This window comes from Candoia aspera, chromosome 4 (assembly GCF_035149785.1).
Source record: "Candoia aspera isolate rCanAsp1 chromosome 4, rCanAsp1.hap2, whole genome shotgun sequence".
Taxonomy (NCBI): Eukaryota; Metazoa; Chordata; class Lepidosauria; order Squamata; family Boidae; genus Candoia; species Candoia aspera.
This window is the reverse complement of record NC_086156.1, coordinates 69,020,575-69,044,998: the sequence shown is the minus strand read 5'-3', so window position 1 is coordinate 69,044,998 and position 24,424 is coordinate 69,020,575. Positions and strand designations below refer to the sequence as shown.

General features: G+C 38.2%; 1 protein-coding gene across 2 annotated transcripts in view; it reads left to right on the top strand.

The window, feature by feature from the left end:
• The first annotated feature begins 152 nt into the window (after positions 1 to 152).
• Positions 153 to 24,424, top strand: part of EIF2AK3 (eukaryotic translation initiation factor 2 alpha kinase 3) — a 36,957-nt gene continuing 12,685 nt past the window's right edge. Inside the window, exons 1-11 of one of the 2 annotated variants that reach the window (XM_063300388.1) lie at positions 153 to 607; positions 6,593 to 6,722; positions 13,127 to 13,321; positions 14,381 to 14,511; positions 15,135 to 15,369; positions 15,576 to 15,738; positions 18,553 to 18,690; positions 19,698 to 19,820; positions 21,597 to 21,817; positions 22,712 to 22,809; positions 23,860 to 23,982. In XM_063300388.1, the coding sequence (XP_063156458.1) occupies positions 303 to 607; positions 6,593 to 6,722; positions 13,127 to 13,321; positions 14,381 to 14,511; positions 15,135 to 15,369; positions 15,576 to 15,738; positions 18,553 to 18,690; positions 19,698 to 19,820; positions 21,597 to 21,817; positions 22,712 to 22,809; positions 23,860 to 23,982 (1,862 nt within the window). In that variant the 5' untranslated portion in view covers positions 153 to 302. Of the gene's footprint in view, positions 608 to 6,592; positions 6,723 to 13,126; positions 13,322 to 14,380; positions 14,512 to 15,134; positions 15,370 to 15,575; positions 15,739 to 18,552; positions 18,691 to 19,697; positions 19,821 to 21,596; positions 21,818 to 22,708; positions 22,810 to 23,859; positions 23,983 to 24,424 lie in introns of both variants that reach the window. The other variant, XM_063300387.1, reaches the window with a different exon arrangement.

Below are 24,424 nucleotides of genomic sequence, written 5' to 3'. Positions count from 1 at the left end.
GGCGGGAACCTCCAAAAAGTCTCAATCCAGCGATTGGATAGATTGATATAATAACAAATATGTAACTAAAGCCAAGCACGTTCAGTTGTGAACAAGTGCGCCGGTACGTGGCCAACAAGGGGTGGGATTGGCAAACCATAAGCAAGTTAGGTTGCGGTGTGCGCGTGCGTACTGGAAATTTCGATCTGCTGAGGGGAAGCGATTCAATCCTCCTTGGTAGCGGTTGGCAGGGGTTGCGCCGAGCGAAACGGGAGCTTATGCCATAACGACGTCTTTGGGGTTACTGGAGGGAGGGTCCCTCCATGCCAGGGCCGCGAGGCCCGAGCGTTCGACCTGCTCCTTCCGCCGCCTCCTCCTCTAACGTCGCCGCCCTGGTGCTCCTCTGGTTCTTCTTGCCGCTCTGCGTCCCCGTGAGGGAGGCGGCGGCGTTTTCGGAGGGTGATGGCCGGCCCGGACTAGGGCTCGGTGGCGCTGCAGCTGCGGCGCTTCCGGTGGTAGCCGACGTGATCGTGGAGGACGATGAGTCCAGCGGCGTGGCCCAGGCTCCGTCCTCTGGGGAGCAGGAGGAAGAAGCAGTGGAAGCTCCCGCCCGAAGCGGCAGTTGCAGGTGAGGCGGGAAAGGATCGGGAAGTCTTTTATAGGTCGCTTTGTCCTGTTCTGCGCCTCCCTCTATTCCGTCTTTCCCAACCTGCTGCTCTCTAATGGGGGAACTATAATTCCCAAATCAGGAGGCTGTCGGTCATGTTGGCTGAGAGGTGTGGGAGGTGTTGCCAAACAGGGTATCATTCCTTGCCACTCTTTTCGGCTTGCAATGAAAGGTTGATCAGTATTTTCGGAGAATCAGGGTCTCTCTCCAGAGACACAAATGCTTTGCATGATGGGGAAAGCGAGCATCCCAGCACAGGACGGAATCGCTTTGGCTATACTTCAGTCTTCCTTTTCTACCACCTCTCCCCCTCCTCCAGTATACTGTCTATCCTTTTCAGTAATCCAATAACTAAATTGCCATTTGAGTGCCTGATTATGTCATTTAACGCTCATATAGAGTCATTAAAATGTCCATTGCTTCCTATTTTCTTCCACATGGTACAAATTATGTGAGCAGTATGTTGGGTTGGAATGCATTTTTATTCTCTCTTTTACTCTTTATTCACTTTTTTACTCATAAGAACTGCTTTCATATATATGTCAGACTAACTTAGTCTGATAGTACTTTTTTCTTACTGTAGGTCAGCTTTTTGGATATGCAGGCTAGGAGGTAGAAATGTGCTATGGTTACTTCTTGCAAGGATGTGGTTTGCAGTATATGAAATTTCCTGTTTCCTGAGATTGTATAAAGTAATTGTGTTTTCTTTTTTCTGGTCGATTCTTAAGTTTTTTGTTTTGTTTTATTTTGCATTTTGATAAACTCAATGCATTTGATCACCCAGGTGCCAGTTTAGATATAATGATCTTGAGATGTTATGCAAGACTGTAGATCCAAACAGGGATCCTTAAAGTTGCCATCCTTTGAACATTTATTCTGGAGTAAGACAATTAAATGGAGAGCAATTTGTCTCTGAGTAGCATATTGAAAATTGGGCTTCATGCTTATTCATAATGATGTCTACCAGAACTGAAACAGTTTTTTAGGAAATAGCCTTACTATATTGTGTCACTGCATTGTTCCACTTAGCTCAGAATAGTCAACTGGTAGTGGTTCTGTATATTTTTAGGCAGAGTTCCAAATCTCCCTGGAGGTCTCAGAACTTACATTTGCGTTTTTTAATTCAAAGCTCCACCTGCAAGCTCCAAAATCCATCGTCATTTGCTATGCTGGCTAGGACTGATAGAAGCTGAAATGTATAAGTTGCCAAGTTGCCAAAAGCTTATTTATGGAAACTTTTAAAAATATAATTCCATGGAGGAAGAGTTTCATTAAATGGTTTTCCTAAACAAATGCATAACAAAAATCACAAACTGAGAAATATTTTGATATCATCACATTAAAGATGTTACCTCCTGCTATTTTCTGATTAGTGATAACTTGCCCATTTTAGTTGACTTACATGTTTTTAAAAGCTGCCTTCTTTGGGGAAAAACAAATTAAGATATTTAAAACAACTTTTATGTGAACTAATAATGTAAAAATACATCATATTCTTGCTATAGGTGAAATGTTTTTAAGCTTCAATTCTCACACTACTAATTATGTTGATTGCAGATGTTAGTAGAGACTGATAATTTGTTGGTTCAGTTATATTTTGCTGTTTCGAGTTTTTCATGTACTTACAGTTTGCATGTAAAGCAACATACCTCATGGATTTCAGTAGCAGGGTTCCCTTTTTCTTTTTACACTGTTAGAAAAATTCACTCTGCCACAGTGCAGAAAACTATTTGTAAATGGTCATCTCTCTTCTTGACTATATTTTCTCTAGTCTTGATCTTTTGCCTCACCTTGATATTCACAATATATTCAGAACATTTTGCCAACATGTGTGCATTCATCACTCTTACAAAATTATTTATATAAATCCTTACACTGCTTCCTCTTCATTCCAGGTCTTGCACTAACTTCCCATCTGTATTTTCAAAACCTTTCCTGTTTTGTTTTTGTTTTGATCCAGCTCCATTGCCCTTAGTTCTCTTCTTCCATTACTTCACCTTTTTACATATACTATGGTCCATAATGAAAAGGGACGCGGTGGCTCTGCGCGTTAAACTGCTGAGCTGCTGAGCTTGCTGATCAGAAGGTTGGCGGTTTGAATCCGCATGATGGGGTGAGCTCCCATTGCTAGTCCCATCTCCTGCCAACCTAGCAGTTCGAAAACATGCAAATGTGAGTAGATGAATAGGTACCGCTTCAGTGGTCAGGTAATGGCATTCCGTTTAGTCATGCCGGCCACATGACCGTGGAAGTGTCTACAGACAAACACCAGCTCTTCGGCTTTGAAACGGAGATGAGCACCGCCCCCCTAGAGTCGGACACTACTGGACTTCATGTCAAGGGAAACCTTTACCTTTACTATGGTCCATAATAATAATAATTTTATTAAACTTGTATGCTGCCCGACTCTCAAATGACTGGGCAGCCCACAGCAATCAGAATGACTCAGAGGCCAGGCCGCCTCTTTTTTTCAAATTCTTAAAACTCACTTTCTCCATGTAGTGTTCAAAATGCCTTCCGTAGCAGTTGGTTTGTCATCTGTTCATGCATTGTATGGGATTCTGACTGGAATATTATACCATGTGTTGCCTTTTAGGGAATTATTTGCTGATTCACAATAGGTTTTCTGGAAAGCATCTTTTTTATAGCTTAAACTAAAAGAAAAATCTGTCAGGTTAGGGACAGATCAACACAGAGAAAATCTATCTATGTGGTCGCTAAAAGTAAACAACAACTTGATGGTACATAATCAAAAGAAAAAACAATTCCATTATAAGTTTTATTTGCCCTTTTAGTAAATTGTGTCATATTGATTAGTGATGTTTCATTCTTAGGTTTAAAAGTTTTATATATATAGTAGGCAATTTTGGAAGATGGCTATTGTGAAATTCAGAAAATGAATTCAATAATAATCAGATATGGCTTTCAGGAATGTGTACTTCATATTAGGATCATGTCATCAATGCCATATCTCCCTTTCTTCCAAATCTGTGGTGGACTCATATTGGGCAGATAAAGTTATGGCTAAAAGGCACATTTTGGATTTTGTTACTGATTTAGATATTGTCATCTGCTACTACAAGTCAAGTTAGCTCCTTTTTTTTTTTTTTAATCGTATGGCATAGCAGTTTGGTGTTCATGCTGCTATTTTCTTGCTGGGAAATCCTTGTGAGGTCCAGCAGCAAGATGTGTAGACTATTTAGCCGTGACAAGTCATGTTGCCTGGGGTGCACCACGAGAAGGTTAGTCTACATTGCACCGAGTTGGGCTGAGAGAGAGTGACTGGCCCAAGGTCACCCCGCTGGCTTTCATGCCTAAGGAGGGACTAGAACTCAGACTCCTGGTTTCTAGCCCAGAACCTTAACCACTAGACCAAACTGACTCTATGAATGGTCCTATGAATTCCTAACATTCAAATCATCTCTGTTGGAATTGCTTGTCATTGAGAGAAGCAGGTGAACAGACTCATTATGCTATAGAGTCTTCTCCCTGCTATAGAATCTAACCATTGATTCATGTAAAATAACATGTTTGCTGAAATATGGAAAAGGTGTCTTATAAATATAATGTATCTCTTTCTCCTAATCTGCCCTGTTCTAGAAGCTGATCTCTAGTCTTTTTGTTTGCCTGAGGCCTTAAATTGCCAACTAGGACTGTCCACTGCTTCAGATTTTATTGGGAAGAGATGCTTTGGAACACATGGGTGCAAACATGAATGCAGCACTGTTATATTACTCATTAAAGCTGCCATGTCAGTTTCCAGGATTGTATAGCTGCAGCAGAAACTTCTCTACAGCAGTTGTATGATCCTAGAAGAAACTGCTAGTTAGTCCTTGCTTAAAGACCCTAATTGGGACTGGAATTTCCATTGCTAAGTGAAGCGGTAGTTAAGTGAAACATCAGATGACTGCACCACTTAGCAACAGCAATCCCGATTGCTGTTGTTAAGCAAGCACCACACAGTTGTTAGGCAAGGACCTCATGTGACCATGACTTGTGACCTCTTGCTGGCTTCCCCATTGACTTTGCTTGTCAGAAGCCAGCTGGAAAGGTTGCAAATGGTGATCACATCTCCCAACGGCATCCATCCTGATCCAAACCATTCCTGGCTTGATCCTTCTCACCCCCAAGCCTCAGTTCTTCCAAGGCAAGGGGCACTTTCAAGGGAATCGCTGAGCCAGAAGAGGCTGACTCATTTCTCCTGCCCTGCATGAACTGCCTCTGCTTCAACTTCCCCCACCCGCCTATCTCCCCCCATCTGGGCCCTTTTTTCCAGCCTGCACAGCATGGCCAAGATGAAGATTGCCACTGTATTCCACTGCCGCCTACCCGCTGCCCCCAGTAGGCCTTCCTTCCTGCGCTCCTCGGTGCAGCCATCGTCTTCCTCCTCCTCTGCGTTCACCTCGTCTCCTCTCCACTGGGCTTGCTGCCTCCTCCTTGGTGTCTATCCCACCAGGGAGGGCTCTGTATGACCCCTGGCTGAAGTGGGGCAGGCCCATCCGGAGCCCAGCAGCTGGGAAGGTGGATGACGGGGCAGGGGTGAGCCCAGCCCTGACAGAGTCCCCACACCATGGGGCTTGAGGCCATCTGGTGGCAGCAGAGGGGAGGCGAGATGGACACTGAGGAGGAGGAGGAAGATGATGGCACCAAGGACGAGGTCAGGGAGGAAAGCCCACTGGAGCTGGTGGTAGGCAGTGGAGGAATACAGCAGCTTCTTCGTCTCTGTCATGGTGTGCAGAATGTCCAAAAGGGCAGAGATGGGGAGGGGAGATGGATGGGGAGAATTGAAGCAGAGACAGTTCACTCAGGGTGGGAGAACATGACCACGGGACAGTGCGACTGTCATAAATGCGGGCTGCTCACTAGGTGCCCAAATTTTGATCATATGACCATGCTGTAACGGTTGTAAGTGCAAGGAACAGTCATAAGTCCGTTTTTTTCAGCACTGTTATAACTTCAGTCACTGAATGAATGGTTGTTAAGCAAGGACTACCTGTATAATGATACCAGACAGGCGTTGTGTTTGTGCTTGCTTCCATTCATTCCAAAACACATTCTTCCCAATTGAACCTGAAGCAGTGAATAGCTCTGGTGCCAATTTTTAGCCCTGGTTTAAATTCACCAAGGCATAAAATGCTTGCTTGGTTTGATTTAGCATATTGTGCATACCCTGCCAGTTAAAGTTCAGTCATAAATTGTAGCAAATTTATTTGTAGTTAAACTATTAATGTTCCATAGCACCATATACTGTACTGTATTTTATGAATAGATACAGATCTGTAATATTTAACTGATGCTTTGATTCTTGCTCTAAATACTTTATCCCTGGAAACAGTATGGCTAGAATTGTCTTGTAATGGTTCAAACAAATTGTTTGCTTATGGTATGGTTTATGAAATGCTAAATAAATAAAGTTTAGCATTAATACTAAACCATTGGGAGTTGCTTTCCAGGAAATAAGCTTTGAAACCTTGAGTAGTGCAAATCTAATGCACTATAAGAATAGAATGCAAAGTTTCAGAATAATGGTAATGTTTAACTTGTATAGATTAAAGATCGTTATTTGAGTGAAGGTACTATAAAGTACTAGGAAGAAAATAAAATGCCCACTAAAAAAAAGAAATTTTTCACATATCCAGTTTGTAGCTTTATATAATTGCATGTAGACATTTAATGTTATAAAATGATCTCAAAGTGATTTAGATAATTGTCAACCTTTTTTAGGGACCACTGTGATTTAGCTGGGCTGTATAATTGATAACCACTACTTCCTTTTGATTAATTATTTTTTATGGGGAAGAAAAAGTTGATAGGGAGAAGATGGCAATAAAGCTGGGGGGAAAAAACAATTATACAGCTTAATAAATTGAAAAGTTGGTTACAGATTAATGTTAGGTAAGTCTTGGATTTTTAGTTCTCCCTTATGAACATATTTTTTATTTGCAGATCATTAATAATTATAAGTACGTTGGATGGACGGATTGCTGCTTTAGACCCAGAAAACAGTGGTAGAAAACAGTGGGATCTGGATGTGGGATCAGGTTCTCTTGTTTCATCTAGTCTCAGTAAACCAGAGGTAAGATTACTATGTTTAATCACTGGTTTCTAGAATTTGTAGATTTTTTTTATTACACTGTGATATTTCTTTGCCTCTATGCAAGTTGAAGTATCAGGAATGCTGGGAACTTAGATCTAATTCCTAAAGATTCTTTATTGGAAATCTGATATCACTTTCAATAAAATTTATTTAAACATTAGTATTTTAAGCAAGATCTAACTGGCAGACCTTCACATTCAGGTTTTATTTTCTAATTCTTGAAACTCCCATATTGAATATTTGTGATGTTTCCTGGTAAAATCTCAAAATGTGGAGAAAATGCTTAAAAATATGAAGCGCTTCCAAAAACCTGCTTAGTTTCTTTGAATAAGGAGGTGGAGATTGTTTTAGAGTAAATTTCCTCCTTTTGAAATCAGTGGGAAGGAATTAATTTAACCAGTTCCAGGACTGGTATGGAATAGCAGCTAAGTTCTGAGAACAAGGAAGTCTGTGTATTCACAGGTTACCTTGTGCAGCAACAGAATCCTGTCCCACCCATAGATCTATCCTTTTTTGCCTCTCCTGTTGATGGAGTTCTGATGTGGTACAGGAGAGAGGAGGAGAGAATAAGGAACATAGATTCTGTTGAAGCTGGATGTAGAATATAGAAATTGGATTTTTTTTTCTGTATTCCAACAGGAAAATCAGAAAATTCTGAAGTACTTTACTAGTGATCATAGAATAGCAATTGAAGATGCCTATTCCAATTTTCTGTTCATTAAATTCATAAGAATCTTTTTAGTAGACCATTTGGTCACTCCAATTTCAACATAATTAAATTACATAAAATAAATAAATAATTGCAAGTAACAAAGAAATAATCATTGATTAAAATGTGTATGTAGATTCCACAACTCCTGGTGTAGAGGTAGTTTTTGTGTGTGTTCCTTGACTCCTGGAGACTGCTTGGACTAGTCTCTGCAGTTTTCTTGGAAAGGTTTTTGGAAATGGCTTGCCATTGCCTTCTTCCTAGGGATGAGAGAGAATGACTGGCCCAAAGTCACCCAGCCAGTTTTATGCTTAAGAACTCACAGTCTGTCTGTAACCCCTACAACAAACTGGCTCTCCTAGAGGTAGTAGCTCTGTCTGAACACTAAATTTCTGTGTATTTGTGTGGCCTTCCCAAATGTACAAATACCCATGTCTCAGTCTTAATTTACTGCTTCATTTGCTGCATCAGGCAGTAGAGTAGGATGGATAGTTGCTTTTGTGACTTTAATATGTATCCCTGTAGAAATACTGTCTTGAGCATCTTTCCATACAAAAGTCTAGACCAAAGATGTGAGAACATACTTTTTAGGCTTTTGCTGTCTGCTAGACTACTATACTCTATGTTTCTCTAGATAGTATTTTTGCAAAGTCTTCTAAATTGGGGTGAGTAGGCCATGGACCAGAGTAAGGGAGCTGATGTTTTTGAACATTTTTGTTTTTTTGCATTTTTAGGAGTGGTTTCTAGGATGAAATGGGTGCCCTAATTTGAATCTCCCTCCCCCAAACCTCAGTCCAATTTTTTTCCCCATTTTGGATAAGTGGAAAATGAGTTAAGGGACAAATTGAGTATTTTAAGACTCTTTTAAGCTTGTTGCTCCTTAACACATGGGGGGAGGGGGAAAGCCCACCCAATCTGGTCATATGTTACTGACTACTTCCCTTTTTTCCCTAGTGATGACAACCATAGGGGAGCCTCAGGGGTGAAAAGATTGCCAACCCTTTTTTAAATTAATGCTCAAAAGTTACTTTTCAAAGGTGTACTTACTAATAATTAATTGCCATAAAAATCAGATTCTGTAACAAAATACTACAGTTTATTGTTGGTTTCTACTGGTACTTTTCCTATTTTAAAGCTTTAGGAAAGCTTTGTTGCATTCCCATCCTGCGGAAACATTTTCCTTCCCATGCTTTCAGCCCAAATTTGGACTTTTTATTATTACTTATTAATATAAAAGGGTTTTAGAAAGCAAAAAGAAATACATTATTTAATTTTCTCTTAATCCTTTACTTTTAGCGCGGACCGTTAAGTTCGTACCAGGTAGTCCTCGCTTAACAACCCTAATTGGGACCTGCAACTCCGCCACCAAGCAAAGTGGTTGCTAACTGGGAAATCACGTGACCGTGACTGTGCCAACTGTGCTTTCTACACATTGAAAGCAGTGCAATCACACTGGCAGACTGGGGCTGGGAGCTGTGGGTGCATTATGCAAACAGCTTATAGTACTCTCTTGAAATCTTTCTCTCCAGTCTCTCTGCGGGGGTGGGAGAAAAAAAGCAAGCAATTTCAGTAGGCAATCTCTCATTTGCCTGACCCCCTCACCAGGGCAGAGAGATCAGAGAGGAAGAGATTTCAAGAGAGTACTGTATGCTGTTTGTGTAGCATCCCCGCTGCTCCCGCCCTGGGCTGCTGATGCAGTCGCATTGCTTTTGATGTGTAGGAGAGCAAACAGCTTACTCTCTTGAAATCTCTTCCTCTCCAATCTCTCCACTCTGCAAGGGAGGGGGTAGAAAAAAAGCAGTTTCTGCAGGCAATCTTTCCTTTGCTTTACCTTTCCCCACTGCTGGCACAATCGTATTGTTTTCTCTGTGTAGAATAGCAAACAGCTTACTCTCTTGAAATCCCTTCGTCTCCAGTCTCTCTGTGATCATGTGACTAAGGGATGCTGCAAAGGTCATAAATGGTCGTAAATCGGCTGTGAAGTTACTTTTTCAGCACCATTGTAACTTCAGATGGTCACTGAACGAGTGGTTAGTAAGCTAGGACTACCTGTAATGCACTGTCACCAAAAAAAAATCTAATGCTTTTCTCCAGCATACTCATTATAAACTATTAAGTAATTGAATTGCTGAAACCTCATCTGTATTTTCTGCCCTCCTCCAAATATATCTAAATAGACTTTAGTTTCCCCATACAAACTTTGTTGAGTCCCCATCTGCAGGCTAAGTAGAATCACATATATAAGAAAATAAGTGAAAATTAGAAAAACTGAGAGAATTGGAGAAATAGAGCTGAAGCAAGCTCTAATTGCTGTAAATCTCTAATCTGCTGCCTCAAACTTTCTTCACGGTTTACTAATGCTTGTTGGGTAGGTATATGTTTAAACAAACTTATAAATTACAAATACCCATTTTTGTTTACATACGAAATCTAAGTATGTCTTATTTTTGTGTGGGTCTTATGGCAAACTCAAAGGTACTCACTTTCCGAAGCTTGCCATTAGTATTAATTATTATGTATTTTCTTTTCACTGAAGTTGAACAACTTAACATGAAATAACTTCAAGATAACCTAAATTCTGTGGATCAGGGTAATTGTAGATGACTCATTCTTGCATTAGGAGATGAGGTAATGCTTAAACACAAACGGAAAGGGGATGATGTCATTTCTGTAACTAAATCGCATGCCCTTGCTGATTCCTTAGTATAGTAGACATTTTAATTTCTTTATCATTTCAATGGGAGCCCATATTCCTAGTCTTTTTGGAACTGTGATGATTTCACCACCTGATGCATCCTTCTTTCTACCATGAATAAGAGGAAAAATCACAAATGTTCACTCAGATGAATTCTTGTGGTCTTATTAAATAATCAAGTCTGGAATTACTGTTTTTCTTTTAGAACTATAAATTAGTTCTGTGACACTAATTTATATTAACCAGGAGCAGCAGTATAATCCCTTCAATTCTTAATGTGGGTTTTCAAGAATTCATAGTTCACATTCAGAGTGTGACCAATTGTAACCAATTATTTTCCAACAAACATTCTCAGAAGCCATTTATATTACCAGTTCAGAGTTCTTTCAAAACAATTTCCTTGACTGGTTTTGGAAAGCATAATGTTACTCTTTGTGTGTCTGCCTGTCTGTCTGTCTTTATCTGCCACCAAGGTGCATGCTAGGATAGCTAATCTGCTCATTTCTTTTAAGAAATGTGAGAGAATTAAAAATCCTTATAAGCAAGATGTATGTAAGCCTAGAGATACGAATAATCTATAGCTGGTTTCAGGAATAAGCTCTAAAACTTATATAAGGTTATCTCGTCTTGAGCTGAAACTCTCCAGATTTCTTCCCTGACTTCTGCCATTCTGCTTCCTCAGTAGCTTTTACTTTTGCTTATTATTATTATTATTATTATTATTTTTAATATTGGTAGGATGACCTGGCTTGTTAGTGTTCAGTTACAGTTCTGTTACAGATAGTCCTGGGGTTACAATGACAATTGGGACTGGAATTTACATTGCTAAGCAGCATGGTAGTAAAGCACAACTTCACATGACTGCTTTGCTTAGCAATGCAATCTTGCAGTCCCAGTTGCTGTCGTAACCCCAGGACTGTGCTGGTCATTAAGCGGGAAGAGGTGGGAGTCCCAGGCGAGCAGGCTGGCAGATACCATGGGCAGGCACTCCAGAGTGTGGGAGGGGCCTCTGGCAGGTGCTCTAGAGTGCACGCAGGTGCTACGGAGTGTGGGCAGGTGAAAAAGTGGCAGACATTTGAGCAACTTCTGACTTGTGCCAGCTTCCCCATTGACTTTGCTTGTGGGAAGCCAGCAGGGAATGTTGGAAATTACAACCATGTGACTGCAGCTTGATGCAACGTCATAATCACGAGCGAGGCACTGAGTGCCCGGATTGCGTTCATGAGACTGTGGGGATGCTGCAGTGGCTGCAACTTCGTGGACCAGTCCTAAGTCCCCCTCATTCAGCGCTGTCGTAACTTTGAAGATTCACTTAATGAGTGGTTGTAACTCAAGATCTACCTGTACAGATATTTATAACTTAGTAACTTCAGTGTTGTTATAAATATTTTGTAGCATATTCATTTCCTAAGATTTCAGTAGTTTCAGTGAGGAGACATAAGCAAATATGATGGAATTGTTGTGCATATTGCTGCATGTATCAAGATGGATGATTACTTTCTGGTCTATATTATTTGCACACTTCTCACTTTCTTCTTTACGTGCTTTATCTAACAATTTCTCTGCAATATATGCTGTATTGGGTGGGATGTATCCTGGTCAGAATGACTGAATTTCATGTTACAGTCACCACCTGTGTGAATTTTTGAGGCTAGGAAGATGAAGTTTTGACATATTATTTGGGGAGATAGGAGTTAATAAAGCAGAAGACTGTCTTTTGTACTCTCTTTCAATTTCAACAAGATATTTCTTAAATCTTCCTTGCTTTCAGCCATCAAAATAGTATCCATAGCATATCCGAGTTCGTTGTTTCTCCTATTTCTTCTAGGCCAGCATTTTTCTTTACATAGTCTACATTTAAGTTAAATAATTAAGGTTACAGTATAGAAGCTTTACACAGTCCTTTCCCAAGTTTGAATTATTTAGTTGTTTCATATTCCATTCAAAATGTTGCTTCCAAGTCATCTTAGAAATTTTTCAGTAGGCAGATGAGGTAGCCCGATGAACACATTTTTAACCACAATTTGTTATGGTCAGTCAAAAGCCTTTATATAATGAGTAATCATCCATCCATCCACCCATCCATCCATCCTTGGAATTCTGTTACTTTTTCCATTCTTGATCTTGGCTAAGATCAAATTTAGTGTCTATCATTTGTTGCATGTTAATAATATGGCCTCCAGTTCCTCTGCCTCTTATGATTCCAGCTCATATTTCTTCCAGATCGTGTTCTTGTTCCATGTATTGCTGAAACTCTGCATGGGCTTTTTATTTTCAGAGCAAGACACTTCTTTGTGTTTGATCTGAAATACAGTGGGTCTCCTATCTAAGAGCAACAAATCAGTTCTTTTTCTTCTTTCTGGAAAAGACAATGGCTGGGATCCAACAATCCTGAAAAACTTTTTTATGTGTTAAAGGGGCTTATAAATATTGATTTTTGAATAACAGACCCACTGTGCCCCATAACAAATTACATATTTTAGCTCTGAAAGCAATTTGTAGAATGACACTGGACTCTGCTATTTGAAAATACAAAAAAATCCCAGAGTCACACATTGCAGTTTTCTAGAAGAAACTCTTCCTGTTCCATTCTTTCTCTCATGGCCTAGCTCATATGTATATCATTAGACTTCACACTACCTTCCATTCTCAGGAAATTACTGATTATGATTTTGCACCAAAACCAGAGGTTGCTTAAATCTCTTTCTAAAGAAGTGATGAAGCACTTTTATAAGTCTTTCCTTCATTTATAGTTGAAAGAAAAAATGGTATGTGTCATAGAACGTAGTCAATCTGAAAAAGAACATGGATCAGAGCACAATTGTGTATATGCATTGGTTAAATACCTTTATGAGTCATTATTATGGTATTTTTCTATTAATCTGGATCACATTTGATTTTAAATATTTCTGGATTCTGATCAGTTTGTATCCTTTTTTTCATTATTAAAATGTATACTTCTGTTTGAATACTTTGTAGGTATTTGGGAATAAGATGATAATTCCCTCCTTGGATGGAGACCTTTTCCAGTGGGATCGTGACAGAGAGAGTATTGAAGCTGTTCCTTTCACTGTTGAGTCACTTCTTGAATCATCCTACAGATTTGGAGATGATGTAGTTCTGGTTGGAGGAAAGTCCCGGACAACATATGGGTTGAGTTCATATTCAGGAAAGGTAAAATAGTATATCATTTGGTAACAGACTTTTGACTTTTAATGTTTTTGTGGTTTTTAAATTGCTTTGAAATAGCACACATATATTCAGAAGGACAAAGAGGAACTAGAAAGTAGAAAGAGGGTGCATATATACAAGGTTCCGGTAAAATTTTACAGTGATTGACTAATTAGGGAATAAATTAAAATATCCATTTATCCTGGTGGAACCCTTGAAATAATTTTCAGGTTTTAGGGAATCGCTGCATAAAAATGGCAAGAAATTTGAAAACTTCACAGTACAATTCACTTCTAACCTAGACTATTCATGTTTTAGAACCTTTACAACAACAGCAAAGTGGCAGGCTAGCAGCTGAGTCATAGCACGTAAAAATTCCCACTGCCGAGAGCACTAGCATTGCGTGGCACATGAATTTTTTTTTTTCCAATCATGATCTCTTGCAGACCCCTGGGCTTCCATAGAACCTCAGTTGAGAAAGACTGGGGTTTACTGCTAGACAATAATAATGCAGCTAATAATTAGGATAGTTTTGTTTCATTTTTTGTATTTATTACATTTATATATCAAATTAAATAATATTTTTAAGTAATGATTGTCTCCAAATTTCATCTCAGCCCCATCTCAGTACCAAGTGAACTTAGGCAAGGTCTTTCCTCCTCTTGCACAGAATAACACTACCAACCTATCTTTTAAGATTTTATAAAACTTGCAAAAGCTGGCTTGTCGTCAGTTTCAGTCATATTGCAAGTTGCATTTTTAGTTTATTTCATTTCTGTATAGTCTTTTAATTCAGTAACTACCAGTATGATTTATAATAAAAACACAAAATATTTACTCTCAAAAGTACCTGGGCAGGGGGAATGTGAATGCTTTAACTTTAGAGTTTGCCCAAAATGAAGCACCATTTTCTGTGTGACATGGGGAATCCATTTTTACTTTTTGAATACAAATGTACAAATGAGATGTAACATGAAATGTCACAATTTCACTAAATTAATGAATAGGATATCAGCAACTAAGGAAGAGCCTCTTGAATTAAATCTTTCCTTCTGGCCCCAGGTTAAGTACATATGTTCAGCAATGGGCTGTCGCCGCTGGGATGATGGTGAAATAGAGCAGGAAGATATTCTTCTCCTGCATAGAACTCAGAAAACAGTTCGCGCTGTTGGGCCCCGCAGTGGCAATGAAAAGTATGTACAGTACTGTTATCTTATGTCTTAGTGAAGTAATAATTCTTCTCCATGGTCTCTGCACATGATGTACCTGCAGTGGGGCAGTATTAGAATCTTCTAGGGCTATAGAAGACTGTTGAGTATGAAGCATAAGCTCCTTTCCCCTCAGTTTTCCTTTCAGTTGCCACCCCAGCAACAGCATTTAATAGTGGAAAGACATTAGAATGTATCCAGATGTGTTCTGTAAATATAGAAGGGCAAAACGTTGGAAATTAAAGATAAAATATTGGAAGTGAATATTATCTTCTATATCAACATTTAGCTTCATTGTTTTATAATTAACAGGTGACATAATTCAGTCAATTAATTCCTTCCTCCTGGAAAAAAAAAATCATGCAAAGAAAAGCCAGACATTGAGACACTTTTTTATCAAGCTTATAGGTTTTCTCCCTTAATGAAGCTTCCAGCTGATAATACTACATTGGAGATTAGTTGGTCCAAATTAGTATTATAACTTAACCCTCTGTTTTACTACAATTCAGAATACTAGGGTGCATTATTTCAGAAATGGCATGACATCTATTATATATTATGAAGATAGAACCGATTTGGAGTCACAATCTTGACCTTTTTTTCTAAAGGTGGAATTTTAGCGTTGGTCATTTTGAACTACGTTATCTCCCGGAGACTGAATCAAGGGTAGGATTTCTTGAAGGGAATATGAAATCAAATATTAACAAAGAAGATTCTAAAATCATTTCGGAAGTAGAAGAACAAGAGGCTACAATGAAGGACACAGTGATAAAGGTTTCAGTAGCTGACTGGAAGGTTATGGCATTTAATAAGAAGGAAGGACATCTGGAATGGGAATACCAGGTACTAGAGATGGGAAATATGTTATAGTTCTTAAGATATGCTATAAGGTTGTCAAAACAATTTTCATTTTCTTTTAGATAATATTGTGGAATTTAAGCTTTTTTAAACAGTTATCTTCTGTATAAATTATCCTTTGCATTGTAAAAACCTGTGCACTAAAACCTTTTTGGATGTACTTTTTAAACAATGATTTATTTTATTTGCAGTTTTGCACTCCAGTTGCTTCTGCTTGGTTGGTGAAAGATGGCAAAGTAATTCCAATCAGCCTCTTTGATGATACAAGCTACACCTCTAATAATGATATCTTAGAGGATGAAGAAGACCTTGTGGAAGCTGCTCGAGGAGCCACAGAATCCAGTGTCTATTTAGGTATGCTGCCTCCTTCAACATATTACATCATTTGTTTTGTCCCAAACTCTATAGACAAATTCTGTATTTTATTTTTTTAAGAGGATTTTGATTTTTTTTTTAAGAGGAAAAATGGTGATTAGAATCTGACCTGTGCTTTGGCATTTGCAGCTTCATGTATATGATATGACCAGTACTTTGTGTGTTGATAAGATGGATAAATTTTGACACTTATTCTATGCATATTTATCCAGAAGTAAATTCCATTGCGTACAGTGAGGTTACATTTCTTTTAATTGGGGTGAGGAAACAAGCTGCAATCTTTAAATTATAAGCATAGTTTGTAGTTATTGAGCAAGGTGTAATACCTGCAGTCTAGCAGCCCCCATTTTATGGCCCACTCCTTAAACCTTTAAAGCAGCCATGTCCTCAGGAACACCTTTTGAAGCAGTCATGTAAGCCTTCCAAAGGAAGCAGTTGCTTTAACTGTTTAAAGATGCTTTAAATGTGCTGACATATTTTCTGAAGCACGGTCCTATTAACGGCATCATGTTTAATAATTAAAAAACGTGGGGTATAGAAACAATAGTGATTGTTGTAACACACCCCTAATTCTCTGATCTGACTGTGCTGCTGGTGTTTGTGCTCTGCTTGTGTAAAATTAACTTTTCTTCCTTAAGTGATTCATCTGACTGCTTGGAGCTGGAAAGACAGTTTCTCCTTATGTATATATTAGTTATTTATACATAAGGTGTTTCTCCTTGTATACACCTATTTACACAATTAAATGCTGAGTAGAGATTATCCTTTTGTGGGAAGCTTAGATGGGAGATCTAAACTTGCTTTTTTGGTGGGAAATCTGTATTGTACATTTTTAGACTTTTCTGTATAGACATATCCTTGACATACAGATGTGACCAAAAGTATTGATACCCATCCACCTTTTCCTAAAGACTACCAATATTCCATGAAGTACCATAAGTTGAAACTGACACAAGTAAATGGCATCCACCATGCTTTATTCCACAGTCCATAGAGCAGATGCTTTGCTTTTGATTTATGACTTAACATATTCTTGTAAATAATAGAGGAAGTGAAAAAGGCATGGAGAAAAGTATTCACTCAGGCATTTTGTGTCATTGTGTGAGACACAGTAAACTTGGACAAGAAAAAGAAAAGAGAGTTGTCTGAGGAAGAAACAAAGAAGGTAATAGCCAAGCATGGTAAAGGTAAAGGCTACAAAACCATCTCCAAAGAGCTTCATATTTCTGTCACCCCCATTACTAATATTATCAAGAAGTTTAAGGTCCATGGGATCATAGCCAACCTCCTTAGATATGGCTGCAAGAGGGATATTGATCCCAGATTGAACAGAAGAATAGTGTGAACGGTGGAGAAAGAACCATGGAAAACTTAAAAATATTTCCTGCTGACCTCCAAGATCAAGGTACAACAATATCAAGTTGCACCATCTGTCGCTGCCTGATTGAAAGTGGCCTCTATGGTAGAAGACCCAGGGAGACCCCACTCTTTCAGATGGACACAAAAAAAAGCCAAACTGCAGTTTGCTAAAATGCATGTTGACAAGCCACAATACTTCTGGGACAATATCCTTTGGACAGATGAAACAAAGTTAGAGCTTTTGGGTAAGTCACAGGAGCTCTATGTTCACAGAAAAAATGATGCTTTTAAAGAAAAGAACACCATCTCTACTGGGAAACCTGGAGATGTTACGGGTTTGCTTTGCTGCCTCCGGCACTGGGTGCCTTAAATCTGTGCAGGGCAAAATGAAATCAGAAGTTTATGAAGGCATTCTGGAATGAAATATAATGGCCACTGTCAGAAAGCTCCATCTCAGTCGCAAGTCATGAATAATGACCCAAAACATACAGTACATCTAAAAGTACCCAAGAATGGTTGAAGAGCAAACATGGACTGTTTTGAAGCAACCTGCTATGAGTCCTGATCCGAACTGAATAGAATATCTATGGAAAGAGCTGAAACTCAGTTGGGAGAAGGAACCCATCAAACCTAAGACAACCAGAGCAGTTTGCTCAAGAAGAGTTTTGCCAGTTGAGAAGTGTAGAAGGCTTATTCAGAACTACAGAAAGTGCTTGATTGCAGTTATTGCCTCAGAAAGGGTATGCTATGAAATACTAGGTTAGGGGTACCAGTAATTATGTCCATGCCATTTTCATTTTATGTTAAGTCATACATTGAAAGCAAAGTGTCTGCTGTACGGCCTATGGAATCAGTCATGGTGGATGCAATTTACTTGTGTCAGTTTTAACTTATTTCACAGCAAATTGAGATTCTTTGGGGGAAAGTGGAGGGGTACCAATACATTTGACAGTATCTGTTCTTGTATTAGCTCCTAATGAAGTGGTATAATGATGCTATCTCTTTCCTCAGCTCTTGAGAATATACAATAATTACTGTAATCGGTTCACTGATGTCATGAGTACTGATGGTGAGCAGGAGGGGGGCCCTATCCAGGGGGGAAAGCGCATGCGCAGTACTGAGGAGTTGAGCAACCATTCAAAGAGACACAGATCAGACCCGCCTTGACTTTTAGGGTTTATCTTTCTGGGTTTTTCCCATGCTTCTTCAGCTTGTTAGGATTTTCTGTCTAATGTAGCAGTAATAAAACACTAGAGACCTATTCCTTGTCTCAGCGTGGTTCCTGGCTGTCAGGACAACTACTGGATTTAAAAAAAAAATCTAAATACTATTTCTCTCTTTGGGGAATACTAAAAGTCTTGAGATTCTGTTACAAAATTAAAGGATGAATCTTATCAGTTACAGGAAAAATATGACTTCTGATTTAATATGCAGGAATGTATAGAGGTCAGCTGTATCTTCAGTCATCGGTCAGAATTTCTGATAAGTTCCCTACTAATCCTAAAGCTTTGGAGTCCAGAAATGATAATGCGGTTATTCCTTTGCCCATGATCAAGTGGAAGCCTTTGATTCGTAAGTAACTTATTGGACTTACCAATTTTTCAAAACTGGAAGATGATAGAGAATAACTTTTGATAGAAAAGTTATGACAGATTTTTAGCTATTGGAAACTTTTCTATATCTTTTCTAAGCTATCAGGTTGTATACTGAAACATTTATGTATTTCATAGTTTATTAACTTGCAAAAGTAGTATTTGAACATTCCTATGCTATTAGGTATGATAGTGCTATCAGGGAAAAAGGTAATGCTGTTTACTGTTGATGAAAACTACAATAAGGAATTTCTATATTCTGACAGAATTAGAATAAGCATCTAGGTAGATTTTCTGAAACAGTGTGCATTGAAAAATGTATTGGAATTTGCATATGGAAGTCTGTACATTAACATGGAATATAATATTGCCATCAAAAAATGGAAGAATTCCATACGAGTATATCATAGTCCACTGATCATCCTGGAAAAAGTTCATTTAATATTAAGGGGAACATAGATTTTATATTATTTGCAGAGATAAAAGAACACATACTTTTTGAAAAAATGCTAGTATCCAGTTCTTTATATGATAGTATCCATTTTGGATGCCAGGAAGAAACCATGAAGACACTAGTTAGAATTTCTCTTTAAAAAGTTGTGCATACATCTAGAATATTACTGTTCTCATACAAATGCAGTATAAACTGAGACAAATAATTAAGTTGCAGAGACTTCTATGAGCTAAGATACTGTGGCACAGCTGTGTACACTCTCAATATTTTTGGGCAATTAAAATAATCATTAACTGAACTTGGGTGGTCTCTTCTTGCCAGCTCTTTAGTTGTGGTCCTTTATAACAGTCAGAAATGTGTTCTAAAAGGTAACTTCCATTCCCATAATGCTCTTGAAAAGGGCAGAAAAAGTAAGAACATCAAAAATTAGATGATTTTAATACTGATCATTTTTGAATTAATATTGATAAAACTAAAAAAAAATATGCTAAGGGTAGTTTAATGCTCTTACAAAAAGATTGCTTTCTTTTTAGATTCTCCTTCAAGAACACCTGTGCTGGTAGGATCTGATGAGTTTGATAAATGCCTCAGCAATGACAAGTTTTCTCATGAAGAATATAGTAATGGTGCTCTGTCAGTCCTGCAGTATCCCTATGGTGTGTGTGAATTGTGCTTTGTTTTCAATTATTGCTTCAAATGATTATTTCATGTACATGAGCTATGGCTTTCACTAATTAAACCAAAATCACAATACGTTTATTGCTGTAAAACTATTATTAGCTTCTGGGTAAATTAAGTTTCTAGGTAAATTAAGGATACCATTTTGTATTCACTAAATAACTTAGAACAGGGAGACTTGTTCCTAAAGAAGGACAGCATGAATTTAGTGTGATACTTTAAAAAAGGAAGAGTAGACCAAAAAACTTTTTTAAAAAAAATACAGGCAAAAGTCATGTGCAGTGTGGAGCTTTCTATCTTGTGCACATAGGGTTGCCAACTCCAGCTGAAATCATTCCTGGAGATTTCCTGGGACTTGCCCCCCATCCCCCTGCCTGAGTGTCCACATGATGAAATTAAGTACCTGTCTATGTATATACTTAGTTGTACATACTTCTCAGAAACCACACTAAAAAAACCTCTCACACAAACCACACTCATACAGAAATGGGCAAGTGTATACATGCACATGCATTCATACTCCCCACCCACCTTCCAAAAGGTAAAATAAGGGGAAAATAAGATTGTGATGGAGCAAGGGAAAGGGGTAGTTTTACTGAGAAGGAAAGACAAAGGAGCAAAGAAAGCTAGATGGAGATGAAGCAAGAGGAAAAAATCTTTGGGCACAGAGGGAAAAAAAGTGTAGCATTACAAAAAAAGTTTAATTCACCAGGGGAAAAGCCCTTTCTGTGGTAATCTTCAAAAGATCCAGCTTGGCAGCAATGATGTTTGATACATTTGCACCTCCCACTCATTGTTTACAACAGCTTATTTTATCAAAGAGGACCCTCCCCACCTGAGTTGTCAAACCCTGCTTTTTGCATGACATCGAGGGCAGCCAGATAAGTAGGAGAGTCCAAAACCTCACTGGATATGCCTAAAGCTGGGTAATCTTGAAGGATCTGGTTTATCTCTGAGAATTTTACAGTTATAAATATGAGAACACTATTTTTATTTATTTGCGATCAAAGATCAGCAGTACAACCAACCAACTAAAATCAAACAGTTAAATGGAACGGAAAAAGAAAAGGCTGTCATTTTAACTGCTGCCACAAAAAAATTTCCATGCAGGTCATGTGAAGCTGAGAGTAAAATGAGGGTGTAAAAATCATCCATTCTCCCAGGTGCACTGAATAAAAAACAGGTTATGATATCTTTTCAAAGATCCTTATAAAAATTATAATAGAGAAGACCAAGACAAGACACAAAGTCACAAGGCATGAATGCGCTGAGATAGAGGAATGTTGGCATACCTGCCAGATAATAGTGTGAATGGGAGCAGAATGTGCTTGGATTCCTTTCCTCAATTTAGAGAAAGTAAGGGTGTACTCAGGAACCTATTTCTAGCCTACTAGAGGTCTGAGAGAGTGAACTGAGTTCATACTGATATTTGATGTTGTTCAGTCTTCGTAGCACCAGGTTTTTTGGCCTGGATATAGTCCACAGTTAAACAGGCAGGCATCCCAGATGTTCTTAATTTCTGCTCTGCTACTTTGTCCATAATGGAAGGTAATTGTCATTACGTAAGACTAGCAGTAATAACCCTGTAGGAGAAAAATCTCACCTTCAGTATGTCGCTGATAGTGTCCATGCCCTGTGTTCAGTTTGGGCATCTCAGACTCAAGCCTGAGTACTGCGGGGGGGGGGGGGGTAAATAAAGACCTTAAGAACTTGGTTTAAGAAAACTGTAGTGATATTCATTATTTTAATTATAGATAATGGCTATTTTTTACCATACTACACACGGGAGAGGAATAGACGAAGCACACAGATAACTGTGAGATTTTCTGACAACATGAATTCTAAGACCATCCGAAAAAAAGATCCAGTTCTACTTCTGCACTGGTGGAAAGAAATTGCTAGTACCATCTTATTCTGTATTATGGCCACAACTTTAATTGTGCGCAGACTTTTCCATCCTGATGCTCGTAACCAGGTAGGTATAGGACTTGATTCTGGAAGTGAAATCACACATATTTCCTTTCTAGAGAACCTTATAATCTGTTGTTCATCAATATTAGAATAACCAGTTAAAAGGCATTTCAGATCAACTGATTATCTGGTTCATCTTTTAGTGAAATAAAGGTGACATTTAGAAATGCTTACAAGGCTTCTAGGTTCTGAATTAATATCTCTAAATCATATGGCCTCAACTTTGAAAATAATATCTTTAGACACACTTTTCACACTTTCACACCACATGGCCTCAGGGGTAATACCTGATACCACTCCTCCACAACAAATGCCAGACATTGAAAAATTGTATCCTAAAAAGTTCTGTGACCGTCACTTTTTTAATTCATATCCAAGTAGCTGAGGATATCTCTTTATTCATTTATATATGAAATGGATAAACTGCTTCAGTCTTGAAGGACTCTTATAAGTGTAGAAGAATAACAAGGTCAACACAACCATTAAAATACATACAAAATACTATAATACCTGACAACATACATTATATTAACAGCTATTCATCTGGCACTGGAAGCTCCCCCCACAAACGGATTCCAAAAGCCTTCTGAAATAGTTAGGTTTTTGCAAACTACCAGAAGACAGGCACTGTCAGTTTGGTGGCAAGTTTTCTAAATAAGGAGACCCCCCACAGAAAGTGCCCATTTTCAGAACCCCTCCCTTTCTGTGGGTGGAGATCTTCAGCAGCCATTTTCTGTTTACTGAGCTTGAGTGGGTAGAATCTGCTTATGATAGTGATTTTTGTGATACGTGGTTTGGCTGCATGCTTTGGAGATCCAGAATATACATCTGAAATTGTATAATTTTCACTATTAACATTTCAGTCTGGTTGACTTCTATTTGTTTTGTTTATCAGCAGCGGAAGGAGTCTGAAACTCAGTGTCAGACAGATAATAAAAATGAACAAACTAAAGATAACAGCTGGGATGACCTTAAGAACTCTGGATATGTCTCACGGTAAAAGTAATCATTAGATTTTGACAAAATGCATTCACTGCAATAGCCTTTAAAAACGAAACATTGATAGCTAATCTGCTTTAAGTTTGTAGTAAACATAGTGGGTGCGTTTTATGTTGGAGGAGGACTTGAATTATTTCTAAATCCATCTTTCTAAAATGTAACTTCATCTCCTTTCAACAAGCTGGTCATTAAATGCTACTTTATAAGAAGAGTAATATAGAAATTAATAATAATAGAAGGAGCTGCTGTTGCAAGGAGAAGAAATAAAAAGAAAAGTTTTGGTGTGCTTGTAAACTGTCAGGTAAGCTGTTGAGTGTGGGATTATAAAAACTGTAGGGGCAACTGCCTTAGTTAAAAGGTGCTACTTCTAATAATGCATTATTAATATGGTTTGCATATGGATTTCTGTGATGCATTTTCTAACCCTCCAAAAAAAATATTTAAATGCAGGAAGGCATTATATTAAGATAACATTGGGAAAATTGTAACCCAGTGCTTTAAATGCAAAGGGATTAATTTTCTGTTTCCTGACATTTTTAAAGGGAATTTCAAATAAAATGTGAAACCAGTTTTAAAAATAAACTCATAGAGATTACTAAGTAACAACAATTAAAAGCCCCATTACCAGCTTTTTAAAAGGCTTGTGCTTTCAAGCTTACCATTATTGGTAGCTGGAGCCTCCATAATGACTCATTTGTCAATGCACAATACTAACTTCACGTCCAGCATACATCTAGAGATCAGACCACTGGTCTCTTAATGGACCAGTTTAAAAAATACTCTACTGAACTGAAAGTGGAAGGAATAATACAGTCCATGCTTCTTTGACCTGCCATATTAGTCATAAAAGAAATGGCTTGCTTTCTTCTGTAGCAAGCATAGAAATCAAGCAGTCCACCAACCATTGGCAGGTCATTACGTTGAATGTCTGTTCACATATGTGACCAGATAACTAACAACTCAAATATGTAAATCATCAGATATAAGCCTGTGTTGAATCAGTGTTGTGCAAAAACAGGAAAAATCAAATTCTGTGTTTCCTTGCAGGTATCTAACAGATTTTGAACCAGTTCAGTGTCTAGGTCGTGGAGGTTTTGGAGTAGTATTTGAAGCCAGAAACAAAGTTGATGATTGTAACTATGCTATTAAAAGAATTCGTCTTCCAAATAGGTAAATACATACCTTTCTGCTTGCCTGAGATGGCACTGAGATTCACTTACTGGGTGGCATTGTTTGTTTTAGAACTATTTTATTCAATGGCTGAGAAGGTTTTTAAAAATTAAAAAATAACATTGGACATCATAAGAAATTAGTATTACTATTTTCAGTGTCAATTTTCGTATAATAATATATTTTCAGTAAATCTCTGAACATTCTCCTGGAACCTTCTGTAAAATGTAAGATCTTAAGTTACATTTTTTAAAAAAATTCCAAAGTGGACCATGGTCAAAACATTTTGTTGCACTCTGAAATATTTTATCTAAGAGGAGGTAGAGGTTTTGTTTGTCCTGTGTTCCAGTTCAGTATCTCATTTCAGTATCTGTTCCTTTAAAAAAAAATCCCCCTCCCCATTCTGCATATTTTTAATAAGGTGCTCAGGAAAAAAAATGTA